Raw genomic sequence first — 20,399 nt, 5'->3', positions numbered from 1 at the left:
CTGAAAACACATAAGTGAGAACTAACAGCAAAGATAAATATTAATAATCAAAGAAAGACCATCTGCTTCAGTGGTCATTGCTGGGGACAACAAAAGTCTCTTGGGAATCTGGGCAAGCCAGAAGGCGTTCTCCCCACCTTCCTGCCCCCCTACTCTCTATCACCTGGAATGAAGTTGACATTTCAAAATGTAGTAGAGACTTATTCTGGCTATAAACATCCAATTAATTAGTTCCTCCTGGCATGGATTCCACAGCTAACTGGACTTTTATTTCTTTGCTTTGATTGCCTTCATATTGTTCTTGGGAAATCGGGATCCCTGAGTTCTAGCGTTGATTTTGCGGTTGGCCCTCTGACTGTGATGTCTCTCATCTCCGAATGTCTTTTTTTGAATATAACATAAAAGCCTTGCGAAAGTTGATCTCTAAGGTCCCTTCTGTCTGCAGTGGTCTGTGTTTCCAATATCAAAGGCTTTCTTTTCAACACATCTTCTGAGGCTTAGTAGATTCAGACTAGATTCCTGTACCGTATCTGTCTCGGTCCTTCCAAGCAATATCACACAATTTGGGTAACAGGATGTGCCTAACACTCACACTTCCTAGTGGTCAGAGCACCTTCAACATCTCATCTCTTCTGTGATCTGTTAGTATCCCTGCAAGGCCCACGGCTCAGGCATCATCATCCTCATGTTTCTGCAGAAGCTGAGAGCTCATTCATCGGCACAGTACAAGCAAAGTCATGGGACTAGATAATAGCAGAGATGAAACAAGAGCCCAGGTTTTCCCTTTTAGTTAAACAATTTTAAATGTAATTTAAAAGTGGACACATTATTATACATATTATGGGGTAAAGTGTGACGTTTTAGGGCCGTCAGTCCATCATGACGTTTTAGGGCATTCAGTCCATCGTGAGCAGATAAGGCTCCCAGACATGTGTGTCCCCTTGGATGTCTATTTTTTATGTTGGGAATGTTGCAAAGCCTCTCCACCTGCTAGCTATGTGGGGAACTGAGGTTTTCTGGCTTCAAGTGTGGTGCCATTTTTCTTTGGCAAGTCTGCTAAGAATGGCAATTCATATTTCTAAGTGTTCCAATATATACAGTGCTGTCTGTAAGTTTCATAATCTAATTGGTCAGACAGCAACAAAGGCCTGGAGGTATGAAGTTCTTTACCTTGTGGTTTTAAGACTAGAAAGAGACTGAGGCTGGATTGGAATCCTGAGAATTGAGGTTCTGAACATAACCATCATTGCTAGACTGCCTGACTTGTGTTAGAAGCATGTGCCTTTCAGAGAACAGGTCAAGTTGCCACTTTTGTTGCGCTGTATGGTAGAGGAATAAGATGATTTCAGAAAGAGCGAGACAATGAAAGGCCAGGAGGTATTCATTATTGTGATCTCCAACATATGCTTGTATGCAGGTACTGGAGGAAGTTGGGGGATCATTATAAACCTCAGTGAATTGGGAATACACCTGAATTCATAAAATTGGGAAATGGTTTTAAATATTCATATGTCTCATAAAATAACTATGGGCCACAATATTTTGTAAATATAAAAAAATTAAAAATTTAAAGAAACTTTGAAGGGGAAAATGCTCCCAGTATAGTATAATGTGAAAATGCAAGATACATGTGGCAGAACCCAAGTTTGTATGATTCTTACTTTACTGGGTGAGTCTTCTTATTTGTAGTTTTTCTTCTAGAGTGAACATGAATAAGTATTACACTTTGACATCTATGGTCGTTAAATGTTTTATACTTTGAAAAAAAACTAGGCTGGGGTATTATGAATATCTGTGCAACAATTAGGGAAACAGAAAATAGTAAAATGATAACATCTGAAGTGTTAAGTCCAGTTTTCTGCTCATGGAACAAACCGTTCTCTGGATATGCCAGTCTGCAGTCTCATCTTGATTCTGCCACAAGGGAGATGCATTACTTGTAGCAAATTGCTTTGCTTTTCTTGTCTTCACTTTCGTCATCCACAAAATGAGGTAGTTAAACTAGAACAACTCGACCTAGTGCCAGTATTCTGAGATCTATAATGGGATGTCAAGACGTCGTTTTGCTCATTCTTGACTATAAATCAGAGGGTGGTAAAATGATGACAGATTAACATTGGAGGTGCTAAAAAGAAGACCATGGCCTCTGAAACGCACATCTCACTGGATTTCTAATTAATTTGCTATGGATATATTCTTCCTCTCTGCCACCTGCTTAAAATTGACAGGGTTGTCATTGTCATATACAACCTCGTTGGACAACAGTGGAAGATAACAGGACTGTGTTGAAAGGCATCTTGGAGAAGTTCCAAGAGTTAGCAGACTTTAATCCCTGCTCATCTATCAAATAGATATGTGTCTTTGGGCTACTCATTTAGCCTCTGTTCCTCAGTTTCCTCAGCTGAAAAATAAGGTTAATGATCCCATAAGGCAATAGAGCAATGGGCTTGGGTGAGAAATAAGAAGAGGGTGTGATGCTGGTGGAACATTGGCTTCTTGGGATGTGGAAGGTGAACCTTTGTGTTTGGGCATCCCCCAGGCTTTGGCCTGCTGGAAACAGCATGCTGGGAGATCAGCAGCAGAATACTGAGGGAGAGCTGGGACAGAAGGCTGAGCTGCCTGCTACCCCTCAGCAGGCTCCTTCCTACTGACTCTGGGCTCATAGAAGCAGCTAGTTAACCTTTGCTCTGGAGAGAATGGAGATTGAAATGCTGGAAAATCACATTAGTGAAATTTCTCCTCTAACTTTTGCATATCTCTTTCATTAGCTATTTTCAGTTTGACTTTGGCAAGCACTAGCAAAAGCAGAAAATTCATCGACTCAAATGGATATGCTCAAAACTTTCATCCACACATCCTCGTAATTAAAGAACTCAGAAAAATCATGGCTGCACCAGTTCCACTGGCACCACATGTTTCCTTGTTTGAATGAAAAACTTCAGCATCTACGTTTCCCATTCTCTCACTTCAAGCACATTACAACAGGTTCTACATTGGGAAAAAAAATCATTCTTTCGTTCAAGACAGCAAATGCCAAATTTTTCATCTCATTACCCAATTGACTATTCAAATTAGTAATATCAAATGCAATTCAGAAATACAAAGTCAGAAGGGACCTGGTTTCTAGACAGTTCCATTTCATTGATGGCATGCTTAGGCCTCATTATGTGTATGCCCTGGCTTTTACGTATCACTTTAATTATTTATTTCTCTACCTGTTTTTTTTTCCTCCTGAGGCAAGCCCCTGCTGCCCAGAACATGTTGTGTACAAATATTACCTCATTTGCCCTTTTTTTCAGCTACAGATTCAGAGGTTACAAGTTAGTTTATGGGACTCTGGTTGGCTCCACATGGGAAAAGTCTTTCATGGTTTGTTTTTGATGAACTTGATTCCTCTTTTCCATTTACCTACCACATTACTACTCTGCTTGAATAATCATTACCATTTGTCGAATACTTACTATATACCAGATATGATGGTAAATGTTTTGTATGGATGATCTCCTACAATGACATTATAAGGATAGTTACTATCAAATCAGTCTTCATTTCAGAGGTGAGATAAACAAGGCTAAAGAGAGGTTAAGTAACTTGCATAAGGTCACATGGCTAGTAAGAGAGGCAAGCTTCAAAGACAGTCCAAGGTAGGGACACTGTTCTCTGATAGCTCCCAAGTGAAGAGGGAAACAGCTTTCCACAGGCAAGGCTCAAATCACAAGCCTTTGCTTCAGAAAGTTAGATGCAAAATCCAAGAGCCAGGAATTAGTGATCAAAGAGCTTCATGGTACCAGATCTTTTTCCCCAGGGGGAAGATCACCTTTCTTCATTGGTTTCCTCTTTTATAGATATATACTCTGTGGTGGGAAGAACTGGGGAGAGTGAGAATTGGGTGTGGCATGAAGCATGATGCTGCAGGACACCGTTAGTAGCTCTTGCACAAGGCTGACTTATCTCTTGTAAGAGGCTCTGATATTTAGTTGAAGGATTGCTTCAACTCAGAGATGTGCCAAAAATGGGGTTTCTGCTGAGCTTCATTGTCTGAATGGTAAGAGACTAAAAGGATTATCAACTGCTAAATGTCATGAGGAAATGGGAAAGAAGTGGGGGAAGTTGTACACAAGACATATGCCAAGGTTATGCCTTCTACCCAGGAGAAACACGGATATGGTATGTGTCCATTTTCATTTCTCAGGGCTCTTTCCTCCAGGACCAAGGGCAAAATCTCATTTACTAGTGGTGCTGTAGCATCCTAAGAAGGAAAGCACCCTGCAGGAAGGGAGCTTTCCCTGAAGCCCCTCAGTGGGCAAGCTCATTTCCAAGACATATTCTTGGGACTGACGGCAGAGCCAGTGCCCTGGGTGCTTGGCCTAAGTGTTTGCTTCCTAATCAGTCTGAAGAGTGCCAATATATGTCCCCCTGGGCCTTTAGGAAGCCACGGGGACTATTTGTGTACTATTTGGATAATGAATTGTCACAAAAGAGCAGACAGGAAGACTAATTTTCATTGGAAGCAGATACAATTATGGATGAATAGTTTCTTTGCAAAAGAAGATTCTAGGCTTTCCCAGAACCTGTTAACCTTTAGATTATACAGAAAGATGAATTTCTGAGTTATTTGGCCAAAGAATATCTGAGTGACTGTTGTTGTGAAGACCTATATTGGGTGGGGAAATTTGGTTGTATGCTTAGAGATGTACAAAAGCAGAGTGGTAGGCTGAAGGGGTTTTGATGGCTTTCTTGGCAGACAAAAACCGTTTGACACATGGGGAGGGACTGAGAGATAGAAAGGCTCAGGGTCACTGTTCAGGAAGCAGATCGGATTCTCCAAGTGACAAGACATTTTACTTTTCAGATGAATTTAGGTCTCTGTTTTTAGGACAGAGATTTCCAAATCTCTTAAAATAACACTGATGGTGATAATATTACTCAGTGCCAGGCACTATCCTAAATGATTTACAAGGATTAAAGATTATGTCATTTAAAGCTCTCCGACAACCCTCTGAGGTAAGAATTATCATCCTGTGCACTTTGTAATTGGGGAACCCAAGACAACATGAAGTTATTGTAACTGACCCAAAGTTTCACAGCTAGGAAATGCAAGAGATGAGATGAGCAAGGATAAAGCATACAGGCTGGAAAAAATTGTTCACTGGTTTCGTGGGTTTCATATTTTCATCATGAAGTGTTGTGGAGGCAAAAAATAGATGAAGATGAAATTTCTAGCTATTGAAAAATGTGAGCACTCTGCTTTGAATGGTCTTTTCTCAGTAAGAAATGAAATGAAGTGATAATTGAAAAATTAGACAATACTTAATGATAGGCTATCAGGGATGAACACCTCAGAGGCCGGTGGTTCAGAAGAACGTCTGCATTTCACAGATGATGAATCTTAGACTCAGAGATAGGAGAGGCTTGTTCAAAGCCATCGGGCAGCTGATATCAGAAGTGAGAAGGGAACAGAATGAGCTCATTGCTCATTCCACTACACCATAGCCCCTTTGCCACTTGGCATCCATAGGCCATAAAAGACACGTTATCTCAAATGTTTTCTGTAATTTACTTTATAAGATCTCAACATAAATTGTGTACTATATGTGTGGGTAAGTTATTCTTCATCTATACCCAAGAAATGGTCACTTACTCTCATTGGGATTCATATGATCCAAGAGTGATTGTCTAGCACTTTAAAAAAAATCAAATCAACAAGTAGTTGTGAATGCACCTCAGGAATTTATTTCCACTGAACACCAGAGGCTTTGTTAATTAACATTAACATCATTGGTAAAATTAGCAGTTCATCGTATACGGATTGGTTAGAAATATGGTGGGGGTGCCAGCATCGCATATGGGCACCCACTCATGTCCAAGCTGCTCTGCTTCCAATCCAGCTCCCTGCTTATTGACTGGGAAAGCAGAGGAAGATGGTCCAAAGCCTTGGGACCCTTGGAACCGTGCACCCAAGTGGAAGAAGCTCCTGGCTTCTGGCTACAGATCATCTCAGCTCTGGCCATTTTGGTTATTTAGGGAGTATAATAGCACATGGAAGAACTCTCTCTGTGTCTCTTCTTATCTCTCTGTAAAATCTGCCTTTCAAATAAAAATAAAACAAATCTTCAAATAAGAATATACAAGACTCTAATAAGCTCTATAGTATTAGTGCTTAGAAATTGTGTCCCAGGCACAATTTTCCAGTTGGCTCACGGTCAGTCACTAATGGGGTTTCTTGTTTAGCTGAATCCTGCCATTGCGATCACTGCAATGTTGTCTGCCTGCAGTGAACCTTCAGGCAAGGTGCTGAACACTCCAAAGGAAAGGAAGCTGAACTTGACTGAGCCTGTAAATCAGCCTGTATATGTACTTAATATACATATTATATACATATAATGTATATTACATATCTCTATATCAATATAGATCAAATATATACGATATTATTTTAATAAGAAGCTGAAGTTTGTCTGAGGTTTGCTTTTATACCTGGTAGTGAAGTTGTCAGGAAAAGATCTGTATCTCTCACTGTAACTACGGTAGGCCTTTGATATTCAAAGAAAAGTACCTAATCACAATTAATGGTCAAGTTGGCTCTGGTCAGTGTACGACATCAAGCAACTAACTACACATATACATCTCTGTTTTGAACACTGGCCTGAAGGTGGTGAGCCTCCTGTTTTAGAAGCATATTTTATTTGAGAGAGTGAGAGCAAGAGTGACAAACAGGGAGAGACAAACAGAAACAGAAAGGCTGAGACAGACAGAATGCCATCGATTGGCTTCCCCAAATGCCCACAACGGACAGACCTGACTCCTGGGCTTGGGAACTGCGTGCAGGCCTCCCATTTGGATGACAGGGACAATTATTTCTGCCTCGCAAAGTATGAATCTGTCAGGAACCTGGAATCAGGAGCCAGAACTGGGACTTGAACTCAAGCACTGTGATAGGCTCACAGGCATCTTGGCCACTAAGCTAACTGTCCACTCCCAACTTCTTAGTGTATGGGACTCCCCGCCCTGGTTGGCTGTTGACACATATTTACTTGAATCAGAGGTGCTATGGTTTGTATATATTAGGACATAAGCAGGTGTCCTGAAACAGGCCCCTCTAGAAGTGCCTGTTTCAACTTCCTGAATACTTGTGAATGACTGCCTCAGTGCTCTTCTTGCAGGTCTCAGCACTGCCTGGGGAAAACTTGATTGGAGTTGAACTTGCATTCAACAATGTATATGTGAGAAAGAATTCAAGTAGGTGCACAAGGAAGAGAAAAATCCACAGTAAACTAAGAGAAAAAAATTCAAAATAGGGTTCCTACGGAGAAGAACTTTTCTTTGCTATTCCCAAGAGTTACAGTTCTCACCCAGTAACTTAGCTGCTGAAAGCATTAGCGTCAGTATAGACTTCAGAAACATTCAACTTCCACCAATTATCACTTTAGATCCTGCTGCAGATGTGTGGTTTATTCCATAGTGCTTTTTAAAAATGTGGATTTGGGTGTGAGGGGGAGGGGTGCAGTGGCATAGCAAGCTAATCTTCCACCTGCATCACTGGGTTCCAATTCATCTCCTGGATACTCCACTTCCCATCCAGCTCTCTGCTAATGTGCCTGGAAAGAAGCAAAGGATAGCCCAAAAACTTGGGCCCAGAGACCAATTTAGGAGATCTGGAAGAAGCTCCTGGCTTCTAGCTTCAACCATTGCAGCTATTTGAGGCGAGAACCAACATGTAGATCTCTCTCTCTCTCGCTCTCTCGCTCTCTCGCTCTCCTTGCTCTTCCTCTCCCTCTAAGTCTGCCTTCAAATAAAAAAGAATCAAGCTTTTTAAAAAAGTTGGAGTTGGTTATTTTCAGGTAGCAGTGTGTGTGCTCCAGGTTGCCAGAAGCCCCACTACTCGCTAGTGTAACAAACCTGACCCTATTCCCACATTTCTGTGATCTGCCTGGCCTCTTTAATCACTCAATTTCAACCCTAATTGAAATTGAGTCAGATTCTAAGGACAGGAAGATCTCAGGTAGAATTCTGGCTCTGTTGTTTAATCATCCATTTGACTTTGAGCTAGTTGCTTATTCAAGGGGTCATCCCAAGTTCATGGAAAATGTGTATCATGAGAAAAAAGGCAAGCATAGATTTAAAATATATATATATATATATATATATATATATATGCTGAAATATTTGTCTTAATTCATTTTTCTGTGAATCATTTGGATTATCCTTCTACATTTTGAAGGATACCTCTGATCTGAGTTTTCTTTTGTAAATTGGGGATGAGGGTTTCCCACTTTTAGCAATATCATAAGGATTCCATGAGATAAGGCATGTGAACTGGCCAGTACCTTCTGTGCTTTGAAGCTGTAATAACAGCACAATTATTATTATTGTTGTTACTATTGTTTCAATCCTAGCATTAAATCTGTTGATAGCAAGGATATACAGGAAGGCACAATAAATGCTATGTAAACTGATTCTAATACATCTATTTATAATAAATGCGTTGCGTTTTCCATGACATCTAGCTTATAAGCATGGGTAAGTACCAATCATTTATCTGCCAAGCAAGGAATGGAAGAAGCATTGACAAAATGAAGCTCACTCTCTCATTTCTCTCACTATCTCAAAGAGCATCTTTGCTTTGTTTCCCACCTGGCCGGTGACTTGAACCCAGTCTCTTGTTCTTTCAACTTTTGGATTTCCAGGCTGAGAGTCAAACTCATTAATGCTTGCTTGAGCCCACAGCATGTCACTTAGAAAGAGAAATAACGTGTGAAAATTCCTGGAAAACACCTGGTGCTTGTAGATGCCCAATAAATATTCAATTTGGATCTGTACATCTCTGTTTGCAGCACTAGGGCTCATTAAACTAGTGATTCCCAAATTGAGCCTGCATTAAACTTGTGATTCCCAAATTGAACATGCATTAGTACTACCCATAGAGCTTGCTAAAAAAAGGCCTGACCTTATATGTTCTGATTTCTGATATAAATGGCCCAGATCAAGAAACATTATTTTTAACTAATTACCAAGTAGTTTTGGAAACTGTAATGAAATCTGTAGATGTTTGGGAATCTATAACAAGTTCTGGCTGATTGTGAATGTTAGTACCCTTTCTACCTTAAATTTACAAGGATGTTCACCCTCAAAGAGACTTATACCCACACTCATACATTTACCCCTCTGTAGTCTGGGTCCTGATCCTTCCTGTCACCTCCATTGCTGTTGGCCCTGACTCCTTTCTGGGCAGCTCCAAAGAGGAGGGCCCTGGCTTCAAGGAGTGGTTGGCAAAGTGCATCAAGCAATCATGGATCATTGAGAGGGAACTACTTTTTATTCCAATAATTTTTTTTAAAGATTTATTTTATTTGTATTACAAAGTTAGATATACTGAGAGGAGGAGAGATAGAGAGGAAGTGGAGCTGCCGGGATTAGAACCAGCGGCCATATGGGATCAAGGCGAGGACCTTAGCCACTAGGCCATGCTGCCGAGCCCTATTCCAATAATTTTTAAAAGCTTCAACAAGCCTGTCTACTACCACCATGCCTATCTCCACACTGTCCCTATCACAAAATGACTTTATTTCTGAAAATTTTGCACAGTAACTGTAGTGAATTGAGAGATGGAGTCTACCTTTCACTACAAGCAACTATGCACAGAATAGGTGGCAGGCCTACTACCATCAGATAGATCAGTGGGGCTTGATGGATCAAAAGCAACTAAAATAGTGAAAGGTAGCTAATATTGTAATGAATAAAGGTTTGGAATTTATCCATGAGGAAGGCAATGTGTTGGAAATTAGGTGAAATGTGCATTAGAGGGTCTTCCTCATCTCAAGTGTCTCTCAGGTCTCCCTAAATTCTTTTTCTTTTTCAAAATATTTCTTTTTATTGAAAAAGAAGATTTATAGAGAGAAGCAGAGACAGGGAGAAAGCTCTTCCATCTGCTTGTTTACTTCCCAAAAGGCCAAAATGGTCAGAGCTGAACTGATCTGAAGCCAGGAGTTTCTTCTGGGTCTCCCACATGGATATAAGGGCCCAAGGATTCGAGCCATCCTCTACTACTTTCCCAGACCACAAGCAGAGAGCTTTATCAGAAGTGGAGCAGCTGGGACACGAACTGGTACCCTTATGGGATTCTGGTGTTTGTAGAGAGGATTAGCCCATTGAGCTACCTCACAGGCCCCAAGACCCCCTAAATTCTAATCAATGATATACTGGTCTACTTCTTTGGGCAAGGCCATTTGCCTGTCTTGGAAAGCCCCCTCTGAGAATCCTGCCAAGTAATGGGTCATAATTTGAACATAGAATTGTGGTTGCAATATTAATGCTTGACAAAACTCAACTCATTCCCTTCCAGATAGTGCACTTGCATCGTAGCACAGGTTTTCAGTGCAACACCACAAATAAATGAATTTGTTGCATTTTAGATGATTGTCTCAGACTGTTGGGCAGTAGTATTTTGAGGGAATCGAGTACTGCTTTGCGTTTGTCAGATGACACTGGGTAAACTTTTAATGATTTCCCAGGAGCAGTCTTGGCTCAGTAATGTTAGGAAGTGACATTACATCTTTTCCTCCTGTCAATGAGTCCCTAGGACAGGCCTAGAAAAGAGAGTAAAGGTTTTTTAGGCTCTCAGGGCAGTAGACATGAGTTGAGTTGTACTGCTTTTCTTAACCCTGTTTAAGGGAAGACAGACAGCTGAAGAGCAAATGTTACATGCCTTCTTCTGGCATACCTTGACCCAGTGAAGCAAAGTGGGAAGGGAATTGGAAGTGGTGCACACCAACCGGAGGTCTCATGAGCAACTTGTTTTTCTAAAAGGGGTACTTTGCAGTGTGGCAAAAAGCCAAGATAGTTATCTAGGGTTAAGAGCTATCTCCACTGTCAGCCTTCTCCATATCCTTATAAAAAGCAATTGTAAGTAAGTGCTCTCATCAAACATGTATTCATGCCACGTCTACATGTTGCTGAAATGGACATAGTTGTTGGGACTATGATGGAGGTATTCTTAAGTCAGAACGAGCCAAAAATGTCTGTACAGCACTTTCTTTGGAAGATATAAAGGTAGTGTTGGTGTGGTGGGTCAGTGGCTAAAGCATTGTACTGCCCCAGGTGGGGCCAGCAGAGGCAGGTCATCACTCAATGTTGAGCCCAGCTTCCCCTGGTGGAATGAGTGTTCCTTTCTTTGTGAAGCAATGGGAAAAATAAATGCACAAGTCAATGAAAAAGTGAAATTTAAAATTTAAACAGTTTTTAGAAAGACTCCCCAAGAATACAGAAAGAAAGAAGGAAAGAAAGAAAAAATTATCCTTGCTTTTCATGCACCAGGACCCCATATGGGCCCTGGTTTGTATCCTGGCTACTCCATTTCCCATCCAGCTCCCTGCTTGTGGCCTGGGAAAGTAAAAGAGCATGGCCCAATGCCTTGGGACCCTGCATCTGCATGGGAGACCCCGACGAGGCACCTGACTCCTGGCTTCAGATCAGCTCAGCTCTGGCAATTGTGGCCATTTGGGGAGTGAACCAGAGGATGAATGATCTTTTCGCTCTGTCTCTCCTTCTCTCTGTAAATCTGCCTTTCCAGTAAAAATGAATATTTTTTTAAAGAAGGTGCAAATGTGGGAAGAGCTTGTTTGGGAATGCCTTTTCTTTGATAACCATGGTCTCTTTGCTCTGGATTGTTTTTACCCAAATGCAGTTTAAGAGTCAGCAGCATTGGCATTATCTAGAAGATTGTGAGAAAAGCAGCTTCAGGCCCCACTGCAGACCGAATCAGAATATTTCTTTGGTGAGATCCCCAGGTAACTGATGTGTAGGTGAAAGGTTGAGAACTGCAGCTGTACAGAGTTGCATCCCACAGGGTGCAGGGATCATTACCAGTTCTGCTGCTACTTCTCATTCGGATCCTTTCTCCAACTGCACTACCACCAGGTTGATGGTCATGTTGACCAACCTTGCTTAAAGAGCCAGTGATAGTTGGGAACTGAAGAGCAGGGAGCTCCATACAGATGCAAATGAACACTTATTTCTCTGACCATTGTTCTTAAGGAATCCAGAAAGCAATGGGCTAGTTATTTCCATTGGGCTGGAAGCCAGAGGTATGCTTGAGATAAAAGCAAGGAAAGGGTGGAGGGAGTGAGGAGGCGCTACTGCTCCACTAATCTTCAATGGGCCTCCAGAGTTACCATTCACTGACTAGAAGATATGTTTCCTCACCAACACGACATTCTTCAGGGTATCCCAGGAAACACTCAGCTTCGCAAACCATCCTTCTCCTCTCCTGGAACCCACCTCCTGTGCCAGTGCATCTCTTGCCAGAGCCCACATAGGCAGCTTCATATTCTACCACAATCTCTTTATCGACATGAATTCTCCACGAACTCAACTCTGCTTCCCAAAGCATCCCAAGGGTTTTAGATTCAACAGACAGGTTTTGAGTATGCTTAAACTCAACCTATTGTATGCAGCTACTTTTGCATTTGGCCCTGTGACAGTCTTCCACAACCAAAGTCAGCCACTATATATATATCCTTCTTAAAAGCTAGGAAGTTTTATAAAAGGTCCTTCAAATATATCCATAGTCTCTATCTACGAATTTCAAATATAAATTATCTGAATAAGTATGTTTATACCCTTTCTCCAAAGTGATGAACTTTATCCTCTGAAATTCTTACCCTCTCTTAAAATCTATGCCATCTTTGAATTCTTAAACTATAAAAATGACGCATGTCTTGTCTACCAAGGAACACAAATAACAATGCCTTAGCAGCTTCATTTATTTTTTTCAATCTGTTAAAATGAAACCAGTCAATCACCTCTAACTACTCATAACAATGAAATTTTAAAAATACAACCAGAGCCAGAAACGTATAAAAAACTCTCAAGCAAGTCCCACATTCTTGCTCAGTCTTAGGGACTGGGTAGGGAAATGAAGAATTTAGGGAACAATCTGTAGAGGCACAAATAGTAGGCTCTGGACAACTAGTTTCATTTTAGGGGCAAAAGTTGAAATTACCAAGAAGAAGAAAACAGTGCATTTTGTGGTAAGCATGGATAGACAGTGAAATAGTTATCTTTGCTTTTTCCCTACAAACCCTCCCTATTCCCCCTGCCTCCACCATGGCCCCCTCCTCCCAGGTGGTAGACCAATAGGAAGCTGCCTTCCGGGGAAGGCATTACATTGGCACGAAGCTCACCTTTAAAGCCTGCTGATTGCCATCCATTTCTAGATCTCAAATAAATGGCATCAACTGTCTCCCTCCCCTACCCCCACCCCAAGAAAAACTAGATTAAAAAAATATGGTAAACGTTGTGAGAAGGTGACTTAAATGTTTGGCACATTGAGGTGACTTCCTTGTGCTTCAGTCGGCTAAGCCAGCTAGCCAGAGGGGCTGGGAAGTGAGCTAAATCCTCTGTGAGCTCACAGGAGAGACTGGCCAGCAGCCAGGAGAGGGAGGGCAGCAGATGCGTAAAGTTGGGGGAGTGAGCATCGCAGCTGGAGCCAGAGGCAGTTGTTGGCCAACACTGTGAAGATCCCTTCCAATGTAGGAGCCATGGTCCCCTGGAGTCTTCACCCTGGTTCCATAGCTTCAGGGAGGGGACAAACACCCAAACAAACAAAACCCCACCACCTGGCATATAATGGGATCCCTTCCTGGAGTCATTTCCTTTCCGAAAGGACCTAAATGGTTAAATGGATCCCGCCAGTTAGAATAATTAGATAATTAGATTGTGACTCTGTAGGCAAGAGACTGAAACCTGTCTCAGCTAACTACACTTGGTAGCAAAATGTGCTGTTATAAAAGGAGTGTGTTCTCAGTTAGCAGGAATATTTCAGAAGGCTTGAAAAAAAAATAATGGAAGAAAAATGTGCAGTTGATGGGTTAGGGCTCAGCAGCCCAAGGTATTTTGCCTGGAGCTCCATTAGAGCCTGTACTCCTAAGTCGTCTCAGTGCCACCATCACCATTGCACCTCCGTCAACAGATTTTTATTTAAGCCAACGTTTAGAGCACAGTTCCGTGGTGAGTAACCTTTAAGGTTACATTTGCCTTTCCCCTGCTTCTTGCAAACAGTGCGTAATCCACGAGCACATTTGTTGGCTGTAAAGGTGTACAACAGCAATTTTTGCAATGACAGTGCAGAGAGGGAATATGAGATCTGTGTGCTAATGAGCTGACACTGCAGAGGCTGGGGCGCTGTAGTGTGGAGTGCACTCCAAGTGCACAGCAGCAAGACACAGGAGGGGACTTCAAGGGAATCAGCAGCATTTTCTAAAGCAGGACAGCAAAGCCATGGAAGAAGGCCCACCAGTGCTTTGGTGTGCACACGCGTGCATGTGTGCATCAGCTCACACACATGCGGACCCTGAAGCTCTGCGATGATCAAATTTGTTTTTTTTAAAGACATATGACCATATATGTGGACATCTCTTTTGATATGAACTGTGTGTATATGCATACGTGTGTTTGTGTGTGTGTGTGCATGAATGCAAGTCTCCCGAAACCACAATATTCACACTGTTCTTTTTTTTTTCTGAGGTTATCTAGCAAAATTGAAAAGTAAGGCAACAAACTCTGTTAATCGCTATGAAACGGGAACAGGTGCTCCAAATCAGATGAGTCTCCTCGATAAACTTCTGTTCACCTCTGAGCTGAGATCCCAAGTGAACCACCTTTCAAAGCCAGGAAGTTTTTTATTGGCCTCTTAAGGCACAGAATGAAGTTGGAGTCTGTCTTAAGCAAACCTCTTGGGGATTGTGAAGAAGGAAAAAAAAAAAGGTTGCTGGTGGAGAAGAGTCTTTAAATAACATGCCTGAGATTCTCTGCAAGGAAAGCTTCTGAATATATTATGGGTGGGTGGGTGGGGGCGAGGAGGCAGCAGGAAGGGAAAAGCGAGAGGGAGCACATGCAGAAGGTGCTACCCTTTGTTTATGATTCTGTTTGCCTGCATGCCCACACCCTGGAAAGTGTGCCCACCTCAGGCATGGGGGTGCAGGAAATGTCATGAGAAAATATCTGTCTATTGGGGTGCTAGAGGACTTCTGTATGGCACTCAGGAAAAGTTGCTTTAATTTTTTTCTAGCCCTTTCCATATTGATCTGGGTAGGCTATGGACTCCTCTGGGATTTTCTTGGATTCTTTCTGGGTATGCAGGAGGGACTGGCCAGAGTGCAGGAGATGTTTTTTGTTTGTTTGTTTGTTTGCTTTTCTTTGTTGTTGTTGTTTTTTCTTTCTGCACCATCAAGGGGGTTGCTTGGAGTCAGTGATACCTTGGGTCACCAGACAGGCTATAGTGATGAAGTAGAATTGTATCCTGACCTCTGACATACTTAATCTCCAATCATCTCCCCCCCTCACTCCAACCAGCAGCGGGGAAAAGAAAAAGGACAATCAAGGCCAGTGAGAGAAATGAAATGACACTTATAGGGTTTCCCTTGCCTTTGGCATCTTTGGTTTCTGCAGTCCAAAACTATGGTTGGACGGTCCATCTTTCTCATACTAAGCTACTCTGCAGCAGCTGCTGGAAGATAGCTTTGAGATCTGGCTCCCATTCAATGACTGTGACATTCAGAAATGACTGCTTCTGGAACTGGAGACGACAGATTTCCTCCTCTGTCTTCTGAGCTATAAAATCTAAGAGTGCAACAGGCAGCTGGGAGCATATCGCTGATTTCTAGATATTTCTCCTGTGTGTGTCTGCATATGCTTACATGTACATTTGGCAATGACTAAGGGAAAAGTCACTTTTTTGTGTTTATTTTGTTGCCTCAGGAGCCACATCAGTCTTCTCACACTCAAGCCCCTAGCCATAAACTACCTTTAAAAATGTAAGTGCTAGGGATTTAAGGTGAAAGATTTTGGTCAATTTCTTTTTCCTATCCCATGGTGGTTTCGTTATTGCTGTGAGAGGTAAGGCATTAAGGCAACTCAATCCCAATATGAATGACTTATTGCCTGTTCCTAAACTTGAGAGTTTCATGTGGCAAGGATCATTTCTTGTTTGCTCCTTGAGTAGGGTCCTGGTGGCCCTGGACTGACAGGTGTCAATCTGATTTGACCATAAGAACAGGACCAGAAACCAGGGAAATCAATAATTCCTGAGCAGTAATGGCTTTCTTACCCCTGTCCTCACCAGTACAAAGACAGTAAGGAGAGTCACAGTAACTATTATTCATTATTGATATTAATAAATGTTGGTAGTTTCAAGCTTTTAGCTTTTAAATCTGCCCTAATTGATATTTAGGAAGGTGAATTTGAGACTCAGCCTCTTCAGATCACAGCGCTACAGGATTAGGAGTCAGCTGTGTGTTGTAAATGCTGTGGAGATAGGCTGGGATTACGAAATAAGATGCAAAGTATAGGCAGGCATTTTATAACTTTCGCACTTAGCTGGAATTAATAAATTCCTATTTCTGTCAGTATCGGAAAGCCAAAGAATGTCAAATACACAGAATGTCTCAGAACATGTTCATATAAGGATTTGTACCTTCAGCTAAAATTCTCTCAAATGTGATAACTGTCACATTTCTTGCCAAGCACTTCACTCTCCCCAACCCATATCTTTGGCCCAAGTCTTCAAATGTTTAAATGCAAGGAATTCGTGCGTTGGGGACATTTTCAGTAGTATTTTGGAAATCACATATCCTTTGAGGAAGAAAGAATTGAAGAAAATCCCATACAAACTTTCCCCCAATCAGACATAAATGACATTCCTCTCTTGAAAGAAAAAAGAAAAAAAAAGGACAAATATTCCAAACTACACCAGCCATACAAGCAAAACATAATTTATGTCATCATCACTCTCACTGTTGGGAAAACTTTTTGTGAAATAATCATTGATGAAGAATTCTTAGTTTTACCCCCCCCAAACATTCAAACCAACTGAAACCTTGGGCCCAACAGGCTTTTAGCCAGTTGAGGTCCTGTGATTTTTTTTTACTTCTCGAAATGTCCGCTTTGCAGAAAACCAAGCATGGAGCACAATTATGGGTTCCCGAGATGACTTTGGGGCTGATGAAATTCTCCCTTCTCTATATGCCATTTTCCTGCCTCCAGCCACTCCTCTCCCATCACCCCTGACCTCTGGTGTTGAATTAAGAATGATGTTATGCTTAACCATCAGGGGAGTGAAGCCTGCTGGGGTCGGGCACAACTGGCTTTTAAAATGTTCACCTGAACACTGGCAGCTCCCTTCCCCTCTGTTTGGCAGGCATTTGTCACTTGCAATCAGTTTATAGTCTTATCAGTCTCTATCAGAACTCGCTGGGCAAGAAAGGTGATATTCTAGGACAGAAAGAGGCCAGGGAATCAGCCTCATCTGTCCCTCAAGGTCATATATTTGCAGAACTTCCCATATTTTGTTCCTGGGTATTAGGCATGTGTCAAATTCAGCTCATTGCTACAGCCAGGCTAGTGCTTTGACAGTCAAGTAATGTAGAGTCTGAATTGACTCAATTAAGAAACTGCTGCTGTTGCTTTTTAAAATCCCCTGTGATGAAATCTCAACCTACTATGCTATTTCTCCCCCCACCCCGCCCCAGGCAAAAATAAAGAAAAGAAACAAAAAGAAAAAGAAAAAAAGAGAGAGAAAATGGCACAGTGGAGGGAACACCAGCTTTGCAGGGAGGAAAATAAAACTTTTGTATCAAACATTATTTACAAAGGAGTTTCACCCACTGACTTGAGTTTTGCCCAGTGCTTTAAGCCTCCCAGCAGGGTCCTCTGGAAGTGATTTATGCAGCTTGAGACCAGGGTTGCCTTGGAGGCCCCTCAACATCTCTTGAGGCAATCACTCAGAGCACACACAGACCCCAAGCACCACAAGCAAATTGTGAGATCCTCAAGGTCCCAAAAGGAGGAAAAGCAGATTTACTTACAAGCATTAGTCACAGAAAAACTATTGGAGGAATCCAAGTGATCTACGTGGTAATTCAAATGGAAGGGCTTCTCAGTGGTGTTCTGGTTGGTGTTGTATAACTGCACGGCAAAGCGGAAAGCGCTGTGTTCCTGCACTGTGTTTCTCATGAAAAGTCCACCTAGAAGCAAAGGAAACCAGAATTGGGCTTGTGTTCCCCTACCCCAGGACTTGTTAGAAACCATGGGATATCACAGATTACCAGATACCTCTCCATGATATCGGGTTGTAAGACGGAAGATTGATTTTTTTCAACCTGTGTGTCTTGCAAGACTTGTGAAGTCAGATTCAGTCAAAAGAAACCTGGTTTCTCTCGACTGAAGAGAAGAGGCTGAAGAGAAGGGAGACAGGGAAGAGGGGGCTGCTTTGGGGTGGGATGATGGAACCAAGAGTGGGATTTGCTTCTTTCTTAGGCAACAGCTTTCTTACCGCCCCCTCCTCCCGCAGCTATATCCGCACAGCTGGCTCATTTTTTCCCGGAGTAAAGGGAAAGGTTGGGAGGAAAAAACAGTTTCATACCCCTTGTTCCTCCATCCCATTCCCCACAGCCCCCCTGCCTAGGGCCAGTACAGGGGCTGCTTCAGTAACGCAACAATTCTAACTTCTTGACTTGTAAATACAGACGGAAGCTGAGAGAACTCCCTCCCAGCGCCCGGGAGCCTGGCTCCAGACAGACACAGCGGCAATTCATGAATTCATGGTCTGCATGACTTTGCCGCTCTCGCGCTCAGCATCTAGTCTCACCACCACCACCACTCCACCCCCCGCCTCCTTCCCAAATCGCCCGGACCCAGGCTGCTGTCCCGGTCTAGGGGATCCAGCGTGGGGTCCACTTCCCCCAGCCTAGTCAGTCTCCCAGGAGCCAGGGGCGCGGGACGCGGAGCCCCCGGGCCTGGGATTGTGTGCCCTGGCGCAGCCAGACAGGCAGCATCACCCTGGGATAACTTCCAGGGGCTGCACACAGACCGTGACAAAGTGCAGAGCGGCGAGCGGAAAAAGCCAGGACTCTTTGCCCCCTCGCAGCACCCCAGGTTCCTACTCCTGTCTCTAGCTCTTCTCAGCTCTGAAAACCCGGCAGTGCACCCCGGCAGTGCACCCCGCCAGCCCCAGGAGACCCTTCCCTGGTCCCGGAGGCTCCCCACACCAGCCCGCTGTTGGAGGGGGCTCAATTCCCCACCGTCTGTGCCTGGTCACCGTCCCTGGTCACCGTCCCCAGGCCATGCAGGACAGGGACGGACAGCCGCGGTAGCCCCTCTGGGGCAGTGGTCTCCGGGGCAGGAGTCCTGGCCCTACTGGGCAGCTTGATTACACTTACCTATGCTGATGGTGTTGGGGAATCCTCCGTGAGAACGACCCAAAAGCCCCAGGACCAAAAAGAAGACCGCCCGGAGCACGCTTTGCCCCATTTTCTTTTGCCTGGCCATGCTATGCCTAAAACGAAGCTGACAAGAGCATGGGCGCAACTCGGGAGTCCTCAAAATAATAATAGAAAAAGAAAAAGAATTCGCCGGCTCTTACACCCCCTCCCCTCAACTTGCTCTCGCTCAGTCTTCCTTTCCACCCCACACTAGTCCTCCTCCGCCGCCTCCTCCTCCTCTCTCTCTCTCTCCCTCTCTCTTCTCTCCTCTCTTCCTCTCTCTCGCTCCCTCTCTCTCCCTCTCGCTCCCAGGATCTCTCACACCCCCTCCCCGCCCCCCTTCACTTCTGTCTTCACACCAATCTGGAAGGCGGGTTCATTGGCAGCAAGCTGGGTTCGCCAAAACGACTTCTCTCCCTATCACAGAGCGAGTGAGCTAGGGAGCTAGGGAGCGAGGGAGGGAGCGAAAAAGAGAGAGAGACGGAGAGAAAGAGACAGAATAAATAAAACCCTCTAAATCTCAAAACAAAGCAAGCAAAATAGTGAAAACGAAACAGACAGAAAGAGAGGGAGAGAGGGAGAGAGAGAGGAGAGAGAGAGGAGAGAGAGAGGAGAGAGAGAAAGAGAAAGAGAGAGAGAGAGAGAGAGAGAGAGAGAGAGATATGATAAGGAAAGCTTTAAACTGCCCCCTCCAAAAAGATGGAGGGTCTAAAGAGGGGAGAAGGTAAGAGTGAAAAGGCTCAGAGCCTGTGAATTGGGCTCTTCCAATTGGGCCGGTAGGGGGTTATTGATCAAAGTTGATCTGACGTGGAATTAAAGCCGCACACCGCTTAGCTCCTCTGCAAACTGCAGCCTCGGACTGCAAAGCATAGGCGCTGGCGTAAGTCAACACGAGGAATGGGATCAATAGAAACACCAGTCCTCACGTGGATCAGGCTTTCAAGCTGCAACTGGCAAACCTGTGCTTCAAAAAAAGCTGCATTGCCTCTGCCTTTGCGTGTTTATCTTTAAAAAAGGTGGGGAGTGGGTTCTTAGATGGACTGTTAGTGGTTACTCGGGAGTCTTTGTAGAGACCCGGAGAAGCAGTTCCCAGCACAATGCGCCCGGAGATGCTGCGCATGCCCGGTCTCTGCCGCTCAGTTT

General features: G+C 43.4%; 1 protein-coding gene across 2 annotated transcripts in view; it reads right to left on the bottom strand.

Moving 5' to 3' along the window:
• Positions 1 to 19,560, bottom strand: part of GRIA3 (glutamate ionotropic receptor AMPA type subunit 3) — a 304,452-nt gene extending 284,892 nt beyond the window's left edge. For both annotated transcript variants that reach the window (XM_004587661.3, XM_004587660.3), the window contains exons 1-2: positions 19,215 to 19,560; positions 17,862 to 18,020 (exon numbers count right to left, since the gene is read on the bottom strand). In XM_004587661.3, the coding sequence (XP_004587718.2) occupies positions 17,862 to 18,020; positions 19,215 to 19,323 (268 nt within the window). In that variant the 5' untranslated portion in view covers positions 19,324 to 19,560. The remainder of the gene's footprint in view (positions 1 to 17,861; positions 18,021 to 19,214) is intronic.
• Between the last annotated feature and the right edge of the window lie 839 nt (positions 19,561 to 20,399).

This window comes from Ochotona princeps, chromosome X (assembly GCF_030435755.1).
Source record: "Ochotona princeps isolate mOchPri1 chromosome X, mOchPri1.hap1, whole genome shotgun sequence".
Lineage (NCBI taxonomy): Eukaryota > Metazoa > Chordata > Mammalia > Lagomorpha > Ochotonidae > Ochotona > Ochotona princeps.
This window is presented reverse-complemented; position numbering and strand designations above follow the sequence as displayed.